The 17,220-nt window shown below is 43.8% G+C and overlaps 1 protein-coding gene across 3 annotated transcripts in view; it reads left to right on the top strand.

Annotated features, from left to right (window-relative positions):
- scara5 (scavenger receptor class A, member 5 (putative)) overlaps positions 1-17,220 on the top strand; it is a 50,848-nt gene that overhangs the window by 19,948 nt on the left and 13,680 nt on the right. For 2 of the 3 annotated variants that reach the window (XM_017450314.3, XM_017450296.3), the window contains 5 exons: positions 10,089-10,274; positions 10,482-10,958; positions 12,432-12,512; positions 12,933-13,040; positions 16,416-16,481. In XM_017450314.3, coding sequence (XP_017305803.1) covers positions 10,089-10,274; positions 10,482-10,958; positions 12,432-12,512; positions 12,933-13,040; positions 16,416-16,481 — 918 coding nt within the window. The remainder of the gene's footprint in view (positions 1-10,088; positions 10,275-10,481; positions 10,959-12,431; positions 12,513-12,932; positions 13,041-16,415; positions 16,482-17,220) is intronic. The other variant, XM_017450306.3, reaches the window with a different exon arrangement.

Raw genomic sequence — 17,220 nt, 5'->3', positions numbered from 1 at the left:
TGGTTTCTTTCTTTTTCAGGACATTCCATATTGTTGTATTGGCTATACCCAATGCTTGTGCAATGCCTCTGATTGATTGATTGATTGATTGATTTATTGATTGATTTTTTTTCCCTCTTTTCTCAGCTTCAAAATGGCTTGCTTTTCTCCCATAGACAGCTCTCTGATCTTTATGTCGGTTTATCCTTTTTAACAACAAATGCAGTCTTCACAGGTGAAACTGAAGGCTAAAACCAAAAGTATTTGTTCAGAACAATTTATTGTTTAAACAATCGATCTAACACGACACACATGGGCAACAAGAAACTCTCGTCAGTCGCGTGTTCCAATATTTCTGCACGCCTACAAATTGTGTGGTCAGATTTTTATTAATTTTTTTTTAAATAAAGTTCTATGTCATTTAACACATCTAGATATAAATACCAGGAAATAAAAGCTGTTTTCAAATGAATTGACCTTCCTGTTCCAGTAGTTTTGGAGGGTAATGTAACTGCGATGGCGGATAAAAGTAGCGTTATAAAAGCTAGCTGGAGCAGGCAGCGGTAACCGATTTCCATTACAGACTAGAACATTTTCCTGTGATGTAATTGATATAAATGTAGCACTATATCTCTCAGGACTAGTTAAGATCTTTCTGCTTTTCAATGGTCCATGTAACAGACATGAAGGGTACATTTTTAGTTGCGTAGTGTGCACTTCTACAAGCGTCGACAAGGCTTTAGTGTCTACAAAACCTGCTCTGGGAAGAAAAGCTTTTGGACTCGGATGAAGAATGAACCTGAATTCTGTATAGAAGTTCGCTATTCATATGGAAAGACCGATACTTGAAGGAGAATTGACGTGGAACGTCAAGAGGGTTAGCTTCTGCTCTTCTGAACACTTGACCTTAGATGGTTTTGGCATTGAGGAATAGGTCGTATAGTGAGGTTTCTGGAGCAGGGTTTAACCCTTACGATGGTGCAGTACTTCTGAGACCGTTTGGTTATCCTGAGGTGGCTTGAAACGCAACGGTTGATCCTGATGGATTTCATCGAGACTTTCTTCTTAATTACCATCCAGCAGTCTCGCAGTGCTATCTAGATGCACGCGATCCACGTGTGATTAGAACGTGAGCGGGTCACGGCATCCGATTCCCACCGGCATCACGCACAGACGATTTGGAATTCCGACTCGTCTCCCCAACAATAGGACTTCTACATGCCCTAGAAAACCAGGAAGTTGGAAACCAGGTGGACATGAGCTGACCTGTGGGTCATGATGTCGCCCACGGCTGCCCTCTAGAGGCCAAGCGAGCATGGCACCATTTCGTGTAAACGTCAGGGTAAAGGTCAGAGACGTAAACCAGCCCGAGTTTGAGCAGCAGTGACTTTGGCTGACGATCACCGGAGGAGCTGGCTGCAAGTCGGAGAAACGAAAACAGAAGGCAGGAGAGATAGAATGAAGATGACGAATGGAGAATGACACGTGTAATGGCTTCCTCAGGTCAGTAAATCTGCTTCTATGCAGGTCTGCTGTTCCTAATGAAACCCAGATGACCTGCTGATTAGGCACGAGGGGAATTAATGAGGGGGGTTTTGTTTTATTTCTGTTATAACGATGAGTTCTATATAAAAACGCTGGCTAAGTGGGATCAGATACGTCTGGAAGTGTGTAATCTAGACATACGGAACACGCAGATGTCCAGTGTGAGGTCTCTAATCTCGCCATAATGACTTTTTGAGACCTGATACTAGCTGTCAGTCAAGCGCTAGTCTCGTTAATAATCACTTATGTTCACACTAGAAAGTGACTGACCGACTTGTAGTCTGTCTCTCGTTGGAATTTGGCCAATTTCCGTTGTTTACCGTGTTAAAGCTAGCATGTGTTTTTCATAACCGATTCTGGAGCATAAACATCGCTGCATATGTGAGATTTTTAAAGCGTCCTCTCTTTGAGACGCTGATAAACATCAAGTGTTTTGGTCTGTCGTTCAGTACGAGTCGCTGCCAACGCAGTTTAACGAGGGGGGGGTCATATAACAGCCTGTTAAATATTATTCTGGATCGGTCTTTGGGTAAAGCTCACGCTGCCTCACAGGAACTGGACTCGAAAACGTTCCCGAGACCGAAGAGGTTCAAGTAGAAGATGACCACGGGCTGACAGCTGAGACGAATTGGATTTCTGCGACTGGATGATTATACTCCAGTGGCCGCATGATGCGTTTCGGCTGTGAAGATGGTACAGCTGCTTGCGTGTCAACACTGGACCACATCTGCAGAGAACTCAGCTGTTCCCATTGTTGTATTCATCCGCTTGGTTTTCCATTCATAAAAAAAACAAAAACAAATCATTTGCAAAAACAAGGCGCTGATGCAACTCTAGAGCAGCCATGGACCACTTTTACATTTTTTAAAAAAACAAACAAAAAAAAACAATCATAGACCGTGTCAGTACTGATTTATGTCATGAACGTAATCCAAGCATTCACATCACTTTTCATTACTTTTTGCTTTCGAGTTGCCTGAAATCCTTCAGTGCTTGGACCCCTGACGTTGCTTGTGATTTTCCACCACTTCAAGCAAGATTTTTAAACAAATCACGAATCCCTGGCTGTACCTCACAGACTTCTAAAGCTCTCCGGTGTTCACTGTGAGACCAGCGTCTCTAGAATAAATAAAAACTTTCTTTTTTTTTTACGGGCTAATTTATTTCTTTTTTCCCAACACTAGTTTAGAATCTTCAACAGGATTCATGTGTTGTGTCCACTGTTGGTGACATTTCCCGTCGCTGTGTATGGAAACTACGTCAGAAGTATGGTACTTATAGACAATTATAGAAAATGAAACAAATTTGAGAGCAAAACGAGCATACACACAGGGTATTGTGTAGAGGGGGGAGAAGAAAATGTACACGGGGGGGGGGGGTCAAGCAAATTTCTGGAGTAGTAAAATATTATCCTAAATATTTTCTCTTTTCTTTACATCTTTCTTTCTGCCCCTTTTACGAGGGACTATAACAGTCTCTAAAAAGATAACGTCTTTATCTATCTATCTAACAATTAGAGAGAGAGAGAGCGATAGAGATTAGATATATAGATGGATAGATAGAGATATAGAAATGGATAGATATACAAATATAGATGGATAGCTATATAGATATATGTCCTGATTGCCCCCTGAAAATGGAGGTGGTGGTGTTTTTGGGTTTCTTTCTTTCTTTACCTCCATTAAATAAATGAGCACACATTTTAAGCACGTCTGTGAAGGGCTTGTAGCAGACAAACAACATGGAGACCAATTTTCCCGTGTCGTCTCATATTTAGCCGGTCAGTCAAGATCATGTTAGACATGTGGGAAATGATCTACCCTGTAATGTGTCTAACAAGTACTGTACTGTACTGTATCTGATCCCAGATCTTTTGTGTAAGCATCCGAGTCAAACCACATCCAGTCCTTCAGACTTGTTGAAGCAGTTTAGGAAATTACTGCCATTTCACACGCATCCTCTACAGCCTGCAAGGCTTGACTACAGAGTTGTAGCAGAACTCGGGACGTGATGCGGGCGATTTTGAGCCATATCGCACGAAGAGTGTTCAGTATTCAGTTACAGGGTACGGACGCGAGCCCGAGACGCAGGTCAGGCGCCGGAGCCAAGCACGGCCGTGTCGATACTCGGATTACACTCGCGATTGATGGTTTTACTGTAGTAACCATTTTGAGCTAGCACGTGGACGTACTCCACAATGCTGCTCGACCAATCAGATTAGTGGACCGGAACTCTTTCTTGAATAAATTAGCTACAAATTAGATTTCAGTTAGTAAGTGCATGCTGTCTGTAGTGAGTCAAATTTCTCCGTCGTGGCTCATCGCTCCGGCGCAAAACTAAACAAGCAAACGTTATATTTTCTCATAACGCCACATCCCGAAGCAGAGTATTAGCCAGCGCTTACACTTGTTTTTTTTATCCGTTTATGATTACATTTCCTCATACATAAAACACCTCTTTTTTATATATATATTTAATTGAAATAATAAATTGGTTCGCACTGAACTCCGACGCTGTTGTTTACATCACATGCGCGTATGTTTTTTTTTATTTCCCAGGACCGTACTGTAGATAAGTACATGGTAAATAGCGGTCAGCATTAGGACGTGGTATGTTAATTGAGACACGGTTCAGGTTGCTTTGTAATCTCCGTTCCCATGTCCATTCACTTCTTGACCGCGTTTCCTAGTCGAGTCCTAGTGTTTGATGTTTTAAACATCTGCCCTGCTATTATTATTATTATTATTATTATTATTATTATTATTATTATTATTATTATTGGATAGAATTATGGATTTGCCCATGCTTTCACCGACTGCCTGTTCCTTCACCCCTGATAAGGACTGTAGCTATGATTTTTGTGGGGAAAAAATAAATAATAATAAATGAAGTCGCTTTCTTGTTGCATCCTGTTGCCTCTGGCACTCGTACCATGCAGAAATGCCAACCGCATGAGGTCGAGCTAGGACAATTCGGGATAAAGACACGTCTCCAGTTTCCGTCACTGCTAATGAGCTCGCACGTTAATCATTCTAACTGCGGAGCGTGTGTGTGTGTGTGTGTGTGTGTGTGTGTGTGTTGTATGTGGAGCCGTTCCTTGCTTTAGTGTGCTTTGCAGCAACATGTCGAAATAGTCCCTTTGGAAGACTGGAAGACGAGAAGACATCCCACCCATCCTCGTTTTGTTTTTAATATCGCAGTCCTTCACAAGTAAGACTTCTGCAAGCTTCCACGGTCGGTGTTTAGGAGATCAAAAAAGACTTTGTATAACGTGTTAAGTGGGTATGGAGGGTTGATTTTCTACGTGACGCGTGAAGCCACGGCGGGGAGGACGCAGGACGTGCCGAGGAAAAGAAAGCCAGGCTGGAGTGGAGAGCGCTCGGAAGAAGAGAGAGGAAGTACGGGGCGGGAAATGATTATCGCCCCTTTTTAATTAAGCGAGTCGGGAACGTGCGAGTACAGGAAGCGCAGTGGCTCTGTAAGAGCGGAGCGAATCTGAAGAATGAGAGCGTGGATGAGGGGAGAAAAAGAAAAGGGGGAAAAAAGAGAGTTAACAGAGTAAAGTGGTGTCTCAAATCTCGTGCTTAAAAGTATACTGTATACAAATGTAGGTATTATATTAAACATAGTGGTGTGTGTGTGTGTGTGTGTGTGTGTGTGTGTGTGTGTGTGTGTGAGGAATAAAACGTTTACAGAAGGAGTCTCCAGTGTCAGTACTTTGTTACAGTCAGACGTAAAGCTGTAGTTTTCCAACATCTTCTGGACAGGTTTGTGGTTTCGTACGAACATGACACGCTGCTGGTTTGTTTGTTTGTTTGTTTGTTTGTTTGTGTTTTTTTTCTCTTATCAGCTTTGAAGGAGGAAAAACGAGAGGCTTTTGAGGAATTGTTTATTGCTGCTGTGACGTGAGCGAGAACTTGTTTTGCGGACGTCCCACAACGTGTAAATGTAACCATAAGTGGATTAAAAAGTATGACGTGGCGTTCACAAATGACTAAGAATGTGTTGGGCGCGGTATAAGAGGAGTAAAACGCTCGCTGTCATTGGGGAAACGTAATGAAGATGCGGCTGTAACACGCCACACCGCTGTGTGTTGGTTATTTTTCCTATACAGCACCACCCCCAAGTGATTTCTCTACAGAACTTTCCACAAGCCCCTCCCCTTTCGTTTTTACTCGGCACCTGATCGGACGGCGTAGCGGAGGCCGCGTCCCGGAGGGTCGATGAGCGGGATGTTAATTCTAATATTCGTAATCATTCAGGATCCGATGAACCATCTGGTGCCGGGACGTTTTCTCCGCCGCCCGTGCCTGAGAGGAGCCGCTAGCTAGCGTTGCGTCGTGTAATGTTTTTTTCGTCCAATCAAAAACAAAATTTTAAAAACGTGCATTTATTTGACTTGATTGTATCTGCAAGTCCACTTGATTTCCCATCAAGTTGCCTGTGCAGTTCCCGAAGTGCTAACACGTGCAGACTTAGGTGCTGAAGGTTTACAGTGTTGTTTATCGCACTACGTTTGTTGTTATTTCTCAGCGTAAATGCACGACACATAGAATAATACATACGCAGGTGATGTGAGGGTGAGAGTGAGAGAGTGTGTGTGAGGGTGAGAGAGGGGTTCATGTTACAGAGAACATCTAGAGAGAACTGGCTCGGACCCTCTGTGGAAGGAGAGCTGTTTGAGAACAAATGACTCACAGCAGGCTCGTGTTTTCCCCACACACATGGAGCATGTGCACTGCATTATTATTCTCTCTCTCATGCGCTCTCGCTCTCTCCTGTGCACTCTCGCTCTCACTCTTTCGTGCTTTCTCTCTCTGGGGCTCTGCTGTAAAGACAGCCTGTGCTGTGGTTGTGCTGGTTTGACAGTTTGGAGGAACGTATGAATGAATCTAGGGACGGTAATAAAAATAAAATAATAAAAACGCATCCTACCGAGATCCGCTCTTGAACAGAGTGCCGTTTTACCCCGTTCAGTTCGGAGAGGAAGCCGCGGTTGTACGTTGATTGTTTTGCGTGTGTTGTATAAATTCGGGAAAGACGTCCAGAAAGACACGATGCTGTTTTAAAACGGCGCGTCTCGTATGGTAGCACTGACGGGGGGGGGGGGGGGGGGTCGGGAGGGTCCATAACGGGTCCATAGCGGGTCGAACTACTTTCAAATATATAAATGTAAAAGTTGTTGTTGTTGTTGTTTTAAATAAACATCAAATTGTTCATGTTTCTTTAAGTTTGTCTTTTCTTTTCTCTGTACAGTTTAAGCATGATGAATGCTACAAAACATGTACGTGTTTTTTATAAAACGATCTTTTTATTTTGTATAACCCAAACTCTGATACCTGATTTAGTATCTGTGATTGGTCAGAAGTTGTCGATTTAATCATCTATGACGGCGGCTCCGATAGACGTCACAGGTTTATATTAACGTTTCTATAGTAACGGCTCGTACGCGGGGACTCGTACGGCGGACACGCCTCATAAATGGACTCAAATTTTGTGTAAGTGTCGATTTACGCTGACGGTTTCTGTACAGAGAGACGTTTATTCTAAGTTAAGGAGTCTCCAGTGTTCAGTGCTTCGTCACAGTCAGAGGTGAAGCTGCAAGTTTTACGTTTTCTGACGTGTGTGTATGTGTGTGTGTGTGTGTGTGTGTGTGTGTGTGTGTGTGTGTGTGTTTTCTCGGTAACATGATCGTTAACTTTAGGAGAAGGAGAGAAAAGATGAGTGAGGTGAAGGAAAGGCTGTTCGTGGCTGTGGACGTTGAGAAGTACCTGTACATGGATAAATCCCGTGTTCTTGAGTAAATAAAACGTTTTATTCGTTGGATTAAAGGAATAAAACTTTTCAGGGCGTGCAGTTATAGGAAAATTCTCATCTTCAGGCTGGGAACGGTAACTCTACTGCATCACACCACGCTGACACTGATTACTTCCCAATAACCGCGTGACACGGAGTGACTTTTATTCCTTAAATACACGAGTGCGTACACTTATCTCGAGAGAGATATAATATACTTGTTTATTTATTTTATTAACAGCTGTGAGAGGTTTGGAACTGGATACAGTTCAGTCAACGGATTGCAAAACGTTTGAGGTTAATGGTGTCCAGTGGAGTGGGTCAACTAGTGTTAGTTTTCTAGAAAATAAATTCAAATGAGTTTGGGAGAAGAAAAAAATAATTGGCTTTCCCGAGAGTGCACTCCTCCCAAGGAAAAAGAAAACCAGATAATAAAATCATGTCAATTGGAAGAGATCGGCTATGTGTTTAGAAATAAGCAGCCATATTGTGTGAGAGTGAGAGTGAGTGTGTGTGTGTGTGTGTGAGAGTGAGTGTGTGTGTGTGTGTGTGTGTGTGTGTGTGTGTGTGTGTGTGTGTGTGTGTGTGTGTGAGAGTGAGTGTGTGTGTGTGTGTGTGTGTGTGAGAGAGAAAATACAGTATTTGTCATCAAGGCTAGTTTTCCAGCGTGTCTCCTGAGGCTCGGCGTGATTGGACACTGAGAGACGAGAGAACAGAACATTCTTCCCGGTTTTAATTCACTCCTGTGAGATCGCGTCCATCTGTTGCAGGGCTTTTGTGGTTTTGGCGTCGGTGTTTTCCAGATTTCATGCTCCGGCCAAAGTCAAACTGCATAACCCCCCGATTCTGATTAATAACGCTAAGTCTCATAAGCAGAGATGCTCACGGTGTTCTCGTCATGAAAGCTTGGGGTTCTTTCCCACAGTTCTTTGCATCGTGTCCTTGGAATGAACATTCTCCGCTCTCAAACCTCGTGAGATGCGATTGCGATTCTTCTGCGTGGCGTGTCGAAGACGGTCGATGATTTTGAGCTAGATCTGCACTGGCGGCTGGTGAGGATGGTGAAAGGGATGAGGGAAGGAAGTTGTACTGCCCGTCAGTGACCTCGTTCAGGTTTATTTCACCTGATGATGATGATGATGATGATGATGTGATAGCGACGTGTAGAAGTGGTGTACATCAGCACAGGTGGAGATCAGATCTGACGGACGTGTCGCTCTGTGGAATCGGCTGACACGACGGTCCGTCACCGCTGAGGGAAATTGGGATTCCGACCTGGATTCCTGGAACCGTTCCTGCAGATCATCTGTTCATCTTTAATGCACACGTGCACAGCAAAAGCACCGCACATACAGAGTGTGTATATGTGTAGTGTGTGTACTTTAGTGTGTATGTACAGAGTGTGTATTGTATATGTGTAGTGTGTACCATGTGTACAGAGTGTGTGTGTGTGTGTGTGTGTGTGTGTGTGTGTGTACCATGTGTACAGAGTGTGTGTGTGTGTGTGTGTGTGTGTGTGTGTGTGTGTGTGTGTGTGTGTGTGTACCATGTGTACAGTGTGTGTGTGTACCATGTGTACAGTGTGTGTGTGTACCATGTGTACAGTGTGTGTGTGTACCATGTGTACAGAGTGTTTATGGTGTGTGTGTGTGTGTGTGTGTGTGTGTGTACACTGCGAGAGTGAATACCGTGTCTCAGAAGACCGAGCCAGTATTACATCACCTCAACTCCGAGGGTATTAACTTACAAATCCTGTCTCATTCCAACAGCCATCTGTTACCAAGCAACCCCAAACTAACAGCCCTAACAGCTCTCGCCCCTCTGAGACGTGCTGGTGTAGAGTTTGTGCTCTGAGAACTCCTGCTGGAGAACATTAGGACCTGGAACCTGGTTTAATGTCTTCACTTTAAAGGTTGATCGATCATTAAAAAAAAAAAAAAAAACCTCTTTAGTAATGTTCTACACTAGATCTTGATGAGTGCGGACAAGGTGTGTGTGTGTGTGTGCGCGCACGCACTCTAGCCCAGTACACTCTACTTATACTCAACCCAGTCCATGTTGCACACACATTAAAGGTGAAAGCTAAACGCTAAAATGTTTTTTTGTTTTTTTTTAAAGACACACACTACATCATCAGGGTTCACACACTACTAGTAATTTCAGTAATATTCTAATATATGCTAATATTCTTACTAGTACGTCTTGTATTCGAATGTATTTATTTATGTAAATGAGGCTTTGTCTTTATTGCGCATGTTAAACGTGTACATGTGCATACTTTTAGATGAGAAGACAAACCTAGATTTCTAGGTCACGTCGGGGATTAAAATGTTTATTTCACCGAGCACACGTTCTTTACAAACTCTTACAGAAAGGTCTGTTGCGCCTGTGGAGGACGCTGGTGAGATCACGGACTCTGGTGTTTCTGGGTTTTTCATCGAGGTTCTCACAACGTTTGTCATCAGCTGCTGTTGTTTTCCTCGGCCGACCCGCTCGGCGTGTTAAATGGCGTCCTGGACGTCCGTGCCTGGGATCCTAGATCTAGTATCGTTTTCTGTATTGAGGTGTTTTTTTTTTTTTTTTTTTTTTTACTAAAAGCATCGTGTCTCTCAGATCTGTTTATCTCGGGACAATCTTGGCTTACTTTACTAAACAATGCCCACGCCAGCTCAAACAGCGATTCAGAGCCGAAGATCGGTTACTACATACTGTACCTCTTGGATCGAATTAGTTTGCTTTGAAACTGATGTGTATTCGGTCCGTCTCAGTTTCCAGGTCCCAGGCATCATCGGAGAAGCAGGAGGCTCTGCTGGAGAACGTGACGCGTCTGGGAGATCGCTCCGAAGCTCTGCGGGAGTCTCTCGGCCAGCTGCCTTCCCAGAGCGACCTGCTGGAGAACATCTGGAAGCTGGAGCGCCTCTTCCACAACCACAGCGAAGAGCTGAGGCAGCTAGGTACAACTCGTGTGCAGAACAAGTTTCTCATCTTAAATATCAGGGCTGCACGGTGAAGTGGATAATTAGCGGATAATTAGCTACTAATCCTTAATGATGTCGGATGTATCAAAGCTAGCTAGCAAAAAATGACCACATGTGAAGTTAGCAGTAGGCCAATCCGTGCTTTTCCGGGATGCATAACACTCAATGTTGTGTTCTTGAAAGGACGCCTGGTGCAGGGTCTGGAGCGGGACATCCAGGACCTGCAGGTATTTAGCGAACACGCCACGGGCTCTATGGCCCAGATGGAGGAGCAGGTGGGAAGCAGCCAGAGAAACAACAGCGCACTAAGAGCAGCTCTGGCCCGAGCCGCCGCCTCCATCCACGGTCAGGATGCCGCGCTGCATGACACGGTGGGTCGAATGGACGTCCTTCGCCAGAAACTGGACGAGGTGGACTGGACCGTGGGCTCCATCAACCACTCGCTCAGCAGCCACGTCAGCACCCAGCGGCTGCAGATGGAGCTGCTTCAGGTGCAACTGGGCAACGTGACCCAGGACGCCAGGAGTACCAGGATCACGCAGATCCATCTGGAGGAGCAGATGAGGAACGAGCTCGAGATTCTCAACGTCATCACCGAGGATCTGAGGCTCAAAGACTGGGAACACTCCATGGCCCTGAAGAACATTACAGTCATCGAAGGTAAGAGGAAAGTGATGCGAGACTGCACAGCGATGCCTGTTTACAACTCCATTTATCTAGTAACAAAACTGTAAAATGTTGCATCTTATAATACAGTTGAGTGCAAAAGTTTGCGTCCCCCATGGTTTCTGGATGGAGAAAAGGGAAAATGTATCTCCATTTCACAATTTAGCATTTAAGAATTTAAATATGCAATAAGGTAATAATACAAAAGAAGGTCATATCAATAAGTCAAGAGTTTGAGACCTTGAGACCATGACCCTCCTAGATAATGAAGAGGATCCAAAAACTGCTGAAAGGTCCTTCATCACGCTCGATCGTATAAACCAGGCCTGTAATGAAAAACTCTTCATCAGAGATCCGGGGCCCAGGTGTGAGCCTCACGTCCGAGCAGAAGAGCTGGAGGAGAAACACAGTGAGGGATCTGAAAATGTTCCCCTCTCTCGTGTGCTCGAGCGATCGAGTAGACGTGTTGGTCTGTGCCAGAACGGCTCTGCAGAAAGAGCACGGCGGAGCACTGAAAGCCAAGCGTAACAAAAACATTGGCCGGCCACGATAACAGGACCACAGGAGCGCTAGAAGTGTGCCGGAGAGCTCTGCGCCGCATCATCCATAATCTCAAATCATATCTGTGTGGCCTCGTGTTGTTAGTCAAGACAAAGTCTGACGGGCTCTTGGAGTTTTCAGTTACACTGAGATTTATAGGAAAGGAATAAAACACTTCGGGACATGCTGGTATATAGGCCTGATGTGAAGCCACAAAGGTGACCCTTCCAAAAACAGCATATCCCATGGTTTATTCCTCTTACTCCACACTAGTCTGCCAACAACTACATTTTCTTTTCTTTTTTTATTAAAGAACAACACATTACATTTTATCCGTTTATAGTTGCACATAATGTTGTGAAACAAGTTGTGATTTGTTATAGCACACCCTCCTCTATCTCTATCTATCCCTCCACCCTGTATATCCATCCGTCCATTCTGTATATACACCAATTCCCCCATTCCTTCCTTCCATCCAGAAACAGTTCCATTCATTCATCCGTCCATTCTGTATATCCTTCCATCCAACCATCTCTGTTCATCCCTCCATCCATCCATCCATATTGTATATCCAGCAACAGAGTCCATACATTCATCCATCTTTATTGTATATCTTTCCATCCAACCATCTATCTGTTCATCCTTCAATCCATCCATCCCTAGCGTATATCCACCCATTCCCTCCTTCCATCCATCAATAGTTCCCTTACATTCATCCATCCATCGTATATATCCTTCCATCCATCCACCCAGCAATCTCAATGGTTCTCAATATAGTTTATTCATTCATTCATTATCCACATTAATGATCTGAGGTGGTTGGTTGTTTGTTTGTTTTTTCCATTTAAAAAAACAGTAAATTATAAGTTACAGTAGGCTTGCGTTGGTGTTTTTGAATTTTTTGTTTTTTCCTCCTCAATTTTTCAGGCCCTCCAGGACCAAAAGGTGAGAAGGGAGACGTGGGGCCTTTAGGACCTGCTGGAATCCCTGGCCTGCCGGGCTTTAGAGGTATAACACACAGACAGAAAGAGAGAGAGAGAAATGTGCTTGGGGGACAGTGGTAGTGATGATGATGGATGATGGAGCTTCTCTAGTCTTTACATATTTTCCTCTCAGAGCTGAGACTCCCTCCTGTGCATTCAGCCTCTGTTCCTGCATTTAATTGGGAAAGCAGTGCAGACACTCCAAAGTTATTAGCTTATAGATCATTGCTCAGGCCCAAATGTCTCTCTCACTTGATATGTGGATGCTATAGAGACTGTTCTGGAATGGTGTTTGGTCTGGCTTGCATCACAGCATAAAACACACACACTTGCAATCTTCCCAAAAGCTGATAAGGACAGATATTTCCATTTATTTAATTTGGAGCCCCATTCTCTTGTTACAGCAGAACTGTGGAAACTAACTGCTGAATGTTTGTGTGGTCAGGTGTGCCAGGAGAAATGGGCATCCAGGGGCCACGAGGACTTTCTGGCACCAATGGAGTCGATGGCCAAATTGGGGAGAAAGGAGATACTGGACCAATGGGACCCAAAGGTAAAAAAAAAAAAAAAGGCGACAAACACCCTCAAATGCACAGAACACAGTTCCATGCTGCTCCTCAGTACCAGAGTTACACCAGTCTGTACTTCATCTGATTGATCAATCTAAATCAGGGGGAGTAAATCTGCCATTTCCACTTTAGAGTTCCTCATGGGTTCTTCAGATAAGTAAAGCTCTGTAGCTTCTGGAAGGTGTTCTCATTTGGATCATCTTTTTACAGACGGTACAGCACACCTGCAGCCTGTTTTGTACACAGCTGTGTGGTGGATTTAAACAGGAAAAGCAATTAAATTAAAAGCCTTCATTGAACCCTATTTAACTAAATGGCTCTATTTAGGCAGGTCATCGTCAGTGGGACACCAGGTTTGTTTGAAGGTGTTTTTCAGCCAGCTGAACATAGGCCCTGTCTACACTAGTGCACGTTTTCGTTTTAAAACGGCGTTTGTTTCAGAAACGATCTCCGACCACAGGACATGGCTGAAAACGCGTGTCACGTGACCATTCATGCACATTGGGCATGTGCGTACGAGTGTAAACAGGAAGTTGGTTGCTAGTCCAACAAACCGGTGATCCATGTAGATCTTACGTCACTGGAAATGAGATTTGTCAGAAGACCCAATCAGTGAGCGAAGCCATGCCTTTGTTTTCAAACGTCTTCGTTTTTGGTCCGTTTACACGGAAAGTCTGTTTTCAAGGGTCGAAAACGCCGGAGTAGTGTAGACGACAGGCGTAACCATAGCAACAGTTATGCGTTTTTAAAACTGAAAACGCACTAGTGTAAACAGGGCTCGAGTTGTGTGATTGACCTCATGCCTGAGTGAAGAACAGAGCTGGTGGCTTTTATACTCGCTGCTTTTCATTAAACTCTGGAATTGAGAGGGGGGGCGTTCAAGGGCGTTCAGAACCCAAACCCGAGCACTCAGAAGTACACGGCAGGATTAAATAACCAGGACGTCAGTGTTCTTTGAAAATTGGAAACGACTCAAGTTTAAAAGCTGTCCTGGAGTTATACCACCCAGGTTTTTTTTTTTTTTTTTTCCAAAACCACGCCGTAAAAGCAGCAAAACAAGTTAATCAAGAACCGAGCAGAAGAAGCCAGGAACAGGAGTTTGATTAACAGTAAAAACACAACAAAAAATTAACACCAGGTTTATAAATAATAATTTTTTTAAAAATAATGGATTTACCAAGCAAAATGACCAGAAAATTATCATGACGTCATCACATACCAGATATATTATATACATATTATATACACCACACAGTGCTAGCTTTAAACCAAGAGCTTAACGACGTGTTCATTTCATGTTGGAAATGAACCCTACAATATTCCTGACTATAAGTATCGCTCTTTCTGGGACAGAAAGCAGATTGGCGTCTCACGGGTATTTAATCCGTCGTTCCCCCACCTCTTAACCACGAAGAAACAAGTCAATTTGTATAACGAGGAAAGTCTTTGATTCTCCGTATCCTGCTGCTGAAAAGCGCTTTCACAGTCCTCTGTGGCTTTGGGTGCGGGGTGTGAAGTGCAAACAGCCTGGGCTTTACTCTTGTGTGATGTGAGATCAGAAGCAGGAGACGGATGCGTGTGGGGAGCGGGAACGTATCATCATCATCCTCGGTTAGATTCGAACGCGCGTTTCTTGACTCTTACAGCACACCAAACATCTGTCCTATGTACATGAACTGTGTATAAATAAACAAACTCCGGATCTAGCTTTAATTAGTCTATGTTGCACAGCTATCCACTGTTTTACACAAGCATTAAATAATGTACATTAGAACTTCGATTCAATCTGAGATTTCTGCATGACATTATCTTGTTATCTGAAGACGTTTGAAAATTTATCAGATCAATATCTCATGAAGTGCATTCCTTTTTCTTTTCCCCCCTCCATCTGCGTATCTACATGTAATAGCTGCTTAAAGGCGCTTTCATCTCTCTGTAACCTGAGGCATGCTGCGTTCTGTTTTCCCTGTGTGACAAAAGCTCTGATCAAGCCAAGCCAAGCCAAGCCAGGCTAACCAAAACCCAAAGAGAGACAGAGCCACGCTGGGCCTGGAGTCACTGCTTCAGAGAGACTCGGACATACTGGCTACGCTTAATCGACATCCGCCATTTTGATTCAGAAAGCAGGGGGGGGGTGGAGGAGTGGGTTCTTTCATTTTACTGTCGTACAGTGTGTTATTTAACGTTAAGCGTGTGGTTGGTATTCGCGTCCCGTATAGCGAGTCATGGAATGACGGCGATTAAATCGTTCGAGTCCGACCTGCTAAAACACATCTCGGATATTATACGGACCGGAACTCACAGCTGGGCCGTTTCTGACAAAAACACTGGCACGAGCATTCGTTGCATTTGCGCTGTCTTGGCCCAGAATCCAAATGCATTAAAAATAAAAAAAAAACCTTAAATGTGGCTGGTTACAGGTGGAACATTTCATTCTAGCCATAACTCACCCTAATGTGCCTTAAATCATCTGTATTTGGACAACATATCATGTTTCAGCTGGAATTTGGGTGAATGCTGGGAAGCCCTGGAGGCAAAGAAATCAAAAGAATTCGAGCTGATTGTGAGACTTGTGTACGCAGCCACAGTTAAAGTGGGACGTTGTATTGAACTTGGATGAACTTACCAAAAATGGACAAGATGTTCTTTTTTGTTACAATATTTTTGATTGTCATGTTGTTAATCTCATGTTGGCTCGCAAACGAGTCATTTTCCCCACACACTTGGTCCTCCATGGTTGTTTTCGTGCTTGGCATCTAAACTTGTGAACAGAATGGTTTTAAAAGAAGAAAAAAAAAAGCGTTTGACATCACCCTGTGAATTTCAACCTTGGAAGCTTCACTGTGTCCAAAAACCCCAGCAGGATTAAATGTGAAACATGCTGACAGTTGAGGGGGAAAATAAAAGACGGAGCGTGAAAGCAGTCTTGCTTCAGAGGAACGTAGCCAAGAGAAATCTGCACTCGTTGGGAGGAAAAATGTCCGAGGTTCTTCGGATTGTTCCTCTTGAAGAACATAACAGCAGAGGGTTTTCTGTTGCAGGAGATTCTTAGTGGAACCTATCTGAAAGGCTGGAACTGTTAACCGTCTGAAGAACCCCTGAGGAACCTTTTTCCAAGAGGGAAGTTCTTAGACCTAGTGTGAGCTCATCTACAGCTCATGATGGTGTCAGATCCCAGATCCTTTTTTTTTTTTTTTTTTTTAAATCTGTATGAGCTTGAGAACCAAAGCTGAAGGGGTGGTATAGCTGAGAACTGTCTCTTGACCTGATGATTGTTTTAGCTCACGTTTCTTTTCTGATAATCCCAATACACGTTTGAATTTCCGAGGAGATCAATTCAATTGCTTCGTCTCTTTCAGGACAGAGAGGAGAACGGGGATTCAAAGGAGAGAAGGGGGACCGTGGGGACCAAGGAGGTAAGACAGGTAGAAGTTCTTATTTTCTCTTATTTCTTACTCCTCTTTTTAAAGCATTTGCACAAACCAGACGTGAAAGAGAGCAACACCATTCCAGGCGAGTACGTTCCAGTGTAAGTTCCACCAACTGCAAATACGCAGACTATAAAATAAACATCCTGTAAGCGGCAAAAGTACGGCGAGACTATAAACACGGAGGAGGTTGAGCATTCTGTTAGTTATAACAGTTTATTAAATAAATTTTTTTTAAAAACAGATCGCAGAGTTTGTTGTTTTTAACTATTGAGCAATGTTCCACCCTGCGATTTCCTGGTGTTCAGAATAAGTACCTAATGTGGCGGAAGGACTAACAAGTTTTTTGGAACTACAAACCTAAAATTTATATCCACCCTGGTTGCTCTGGTGGAAACAGGCCTATGGTTCCTGATTTCCTGTGCTGGACCAGGAACTACAAGGTTTGTTTTGTTTTTTTCTGGGATTTCAACTGAGAAATACAAATCAGGCCTGGTTCCTCTGGTAGAAAAACACACACCTCATGTTCCTGAGTACTGGAAAAGCTTCCTCGTATCCTGAAATGATCCAAAACCAAATCCCTAAAATTATAATCAGCCCTGGTTCCCCTGATGGAAACCTGCCTGAAGTTCCTGAGTTCTGGAAAAGGTTCTTGAATACTGAAGAGGAACTGTGTTGGGTCGAGTCCCAGGGGTCGAGTCCCAGGGGTCGAGTCCCAGGGGTCGAGTCCCAGGGG

This window comes from Ictalurus punctatus, chromosome 2 (genome assembly GCF_001660625.3).
Source record: "Ictalurus punctatus breed USDA103 chromosome 2, Coco_2.0, whole genome shotgun sequence".
Taxonomy (NCBI): domain Eukaryota; kingdom Metazoa; phylum Chordata; class Actinopteri; order Siluriformes; family Ictaluridae; genus Ictalurus; species Ictalurus punctatus.
The sequence above is the reverse complement of the archived record's forward strand: the minus strand, read 5'-3'. Positions and strand labels throughout refer to the sequence as shown.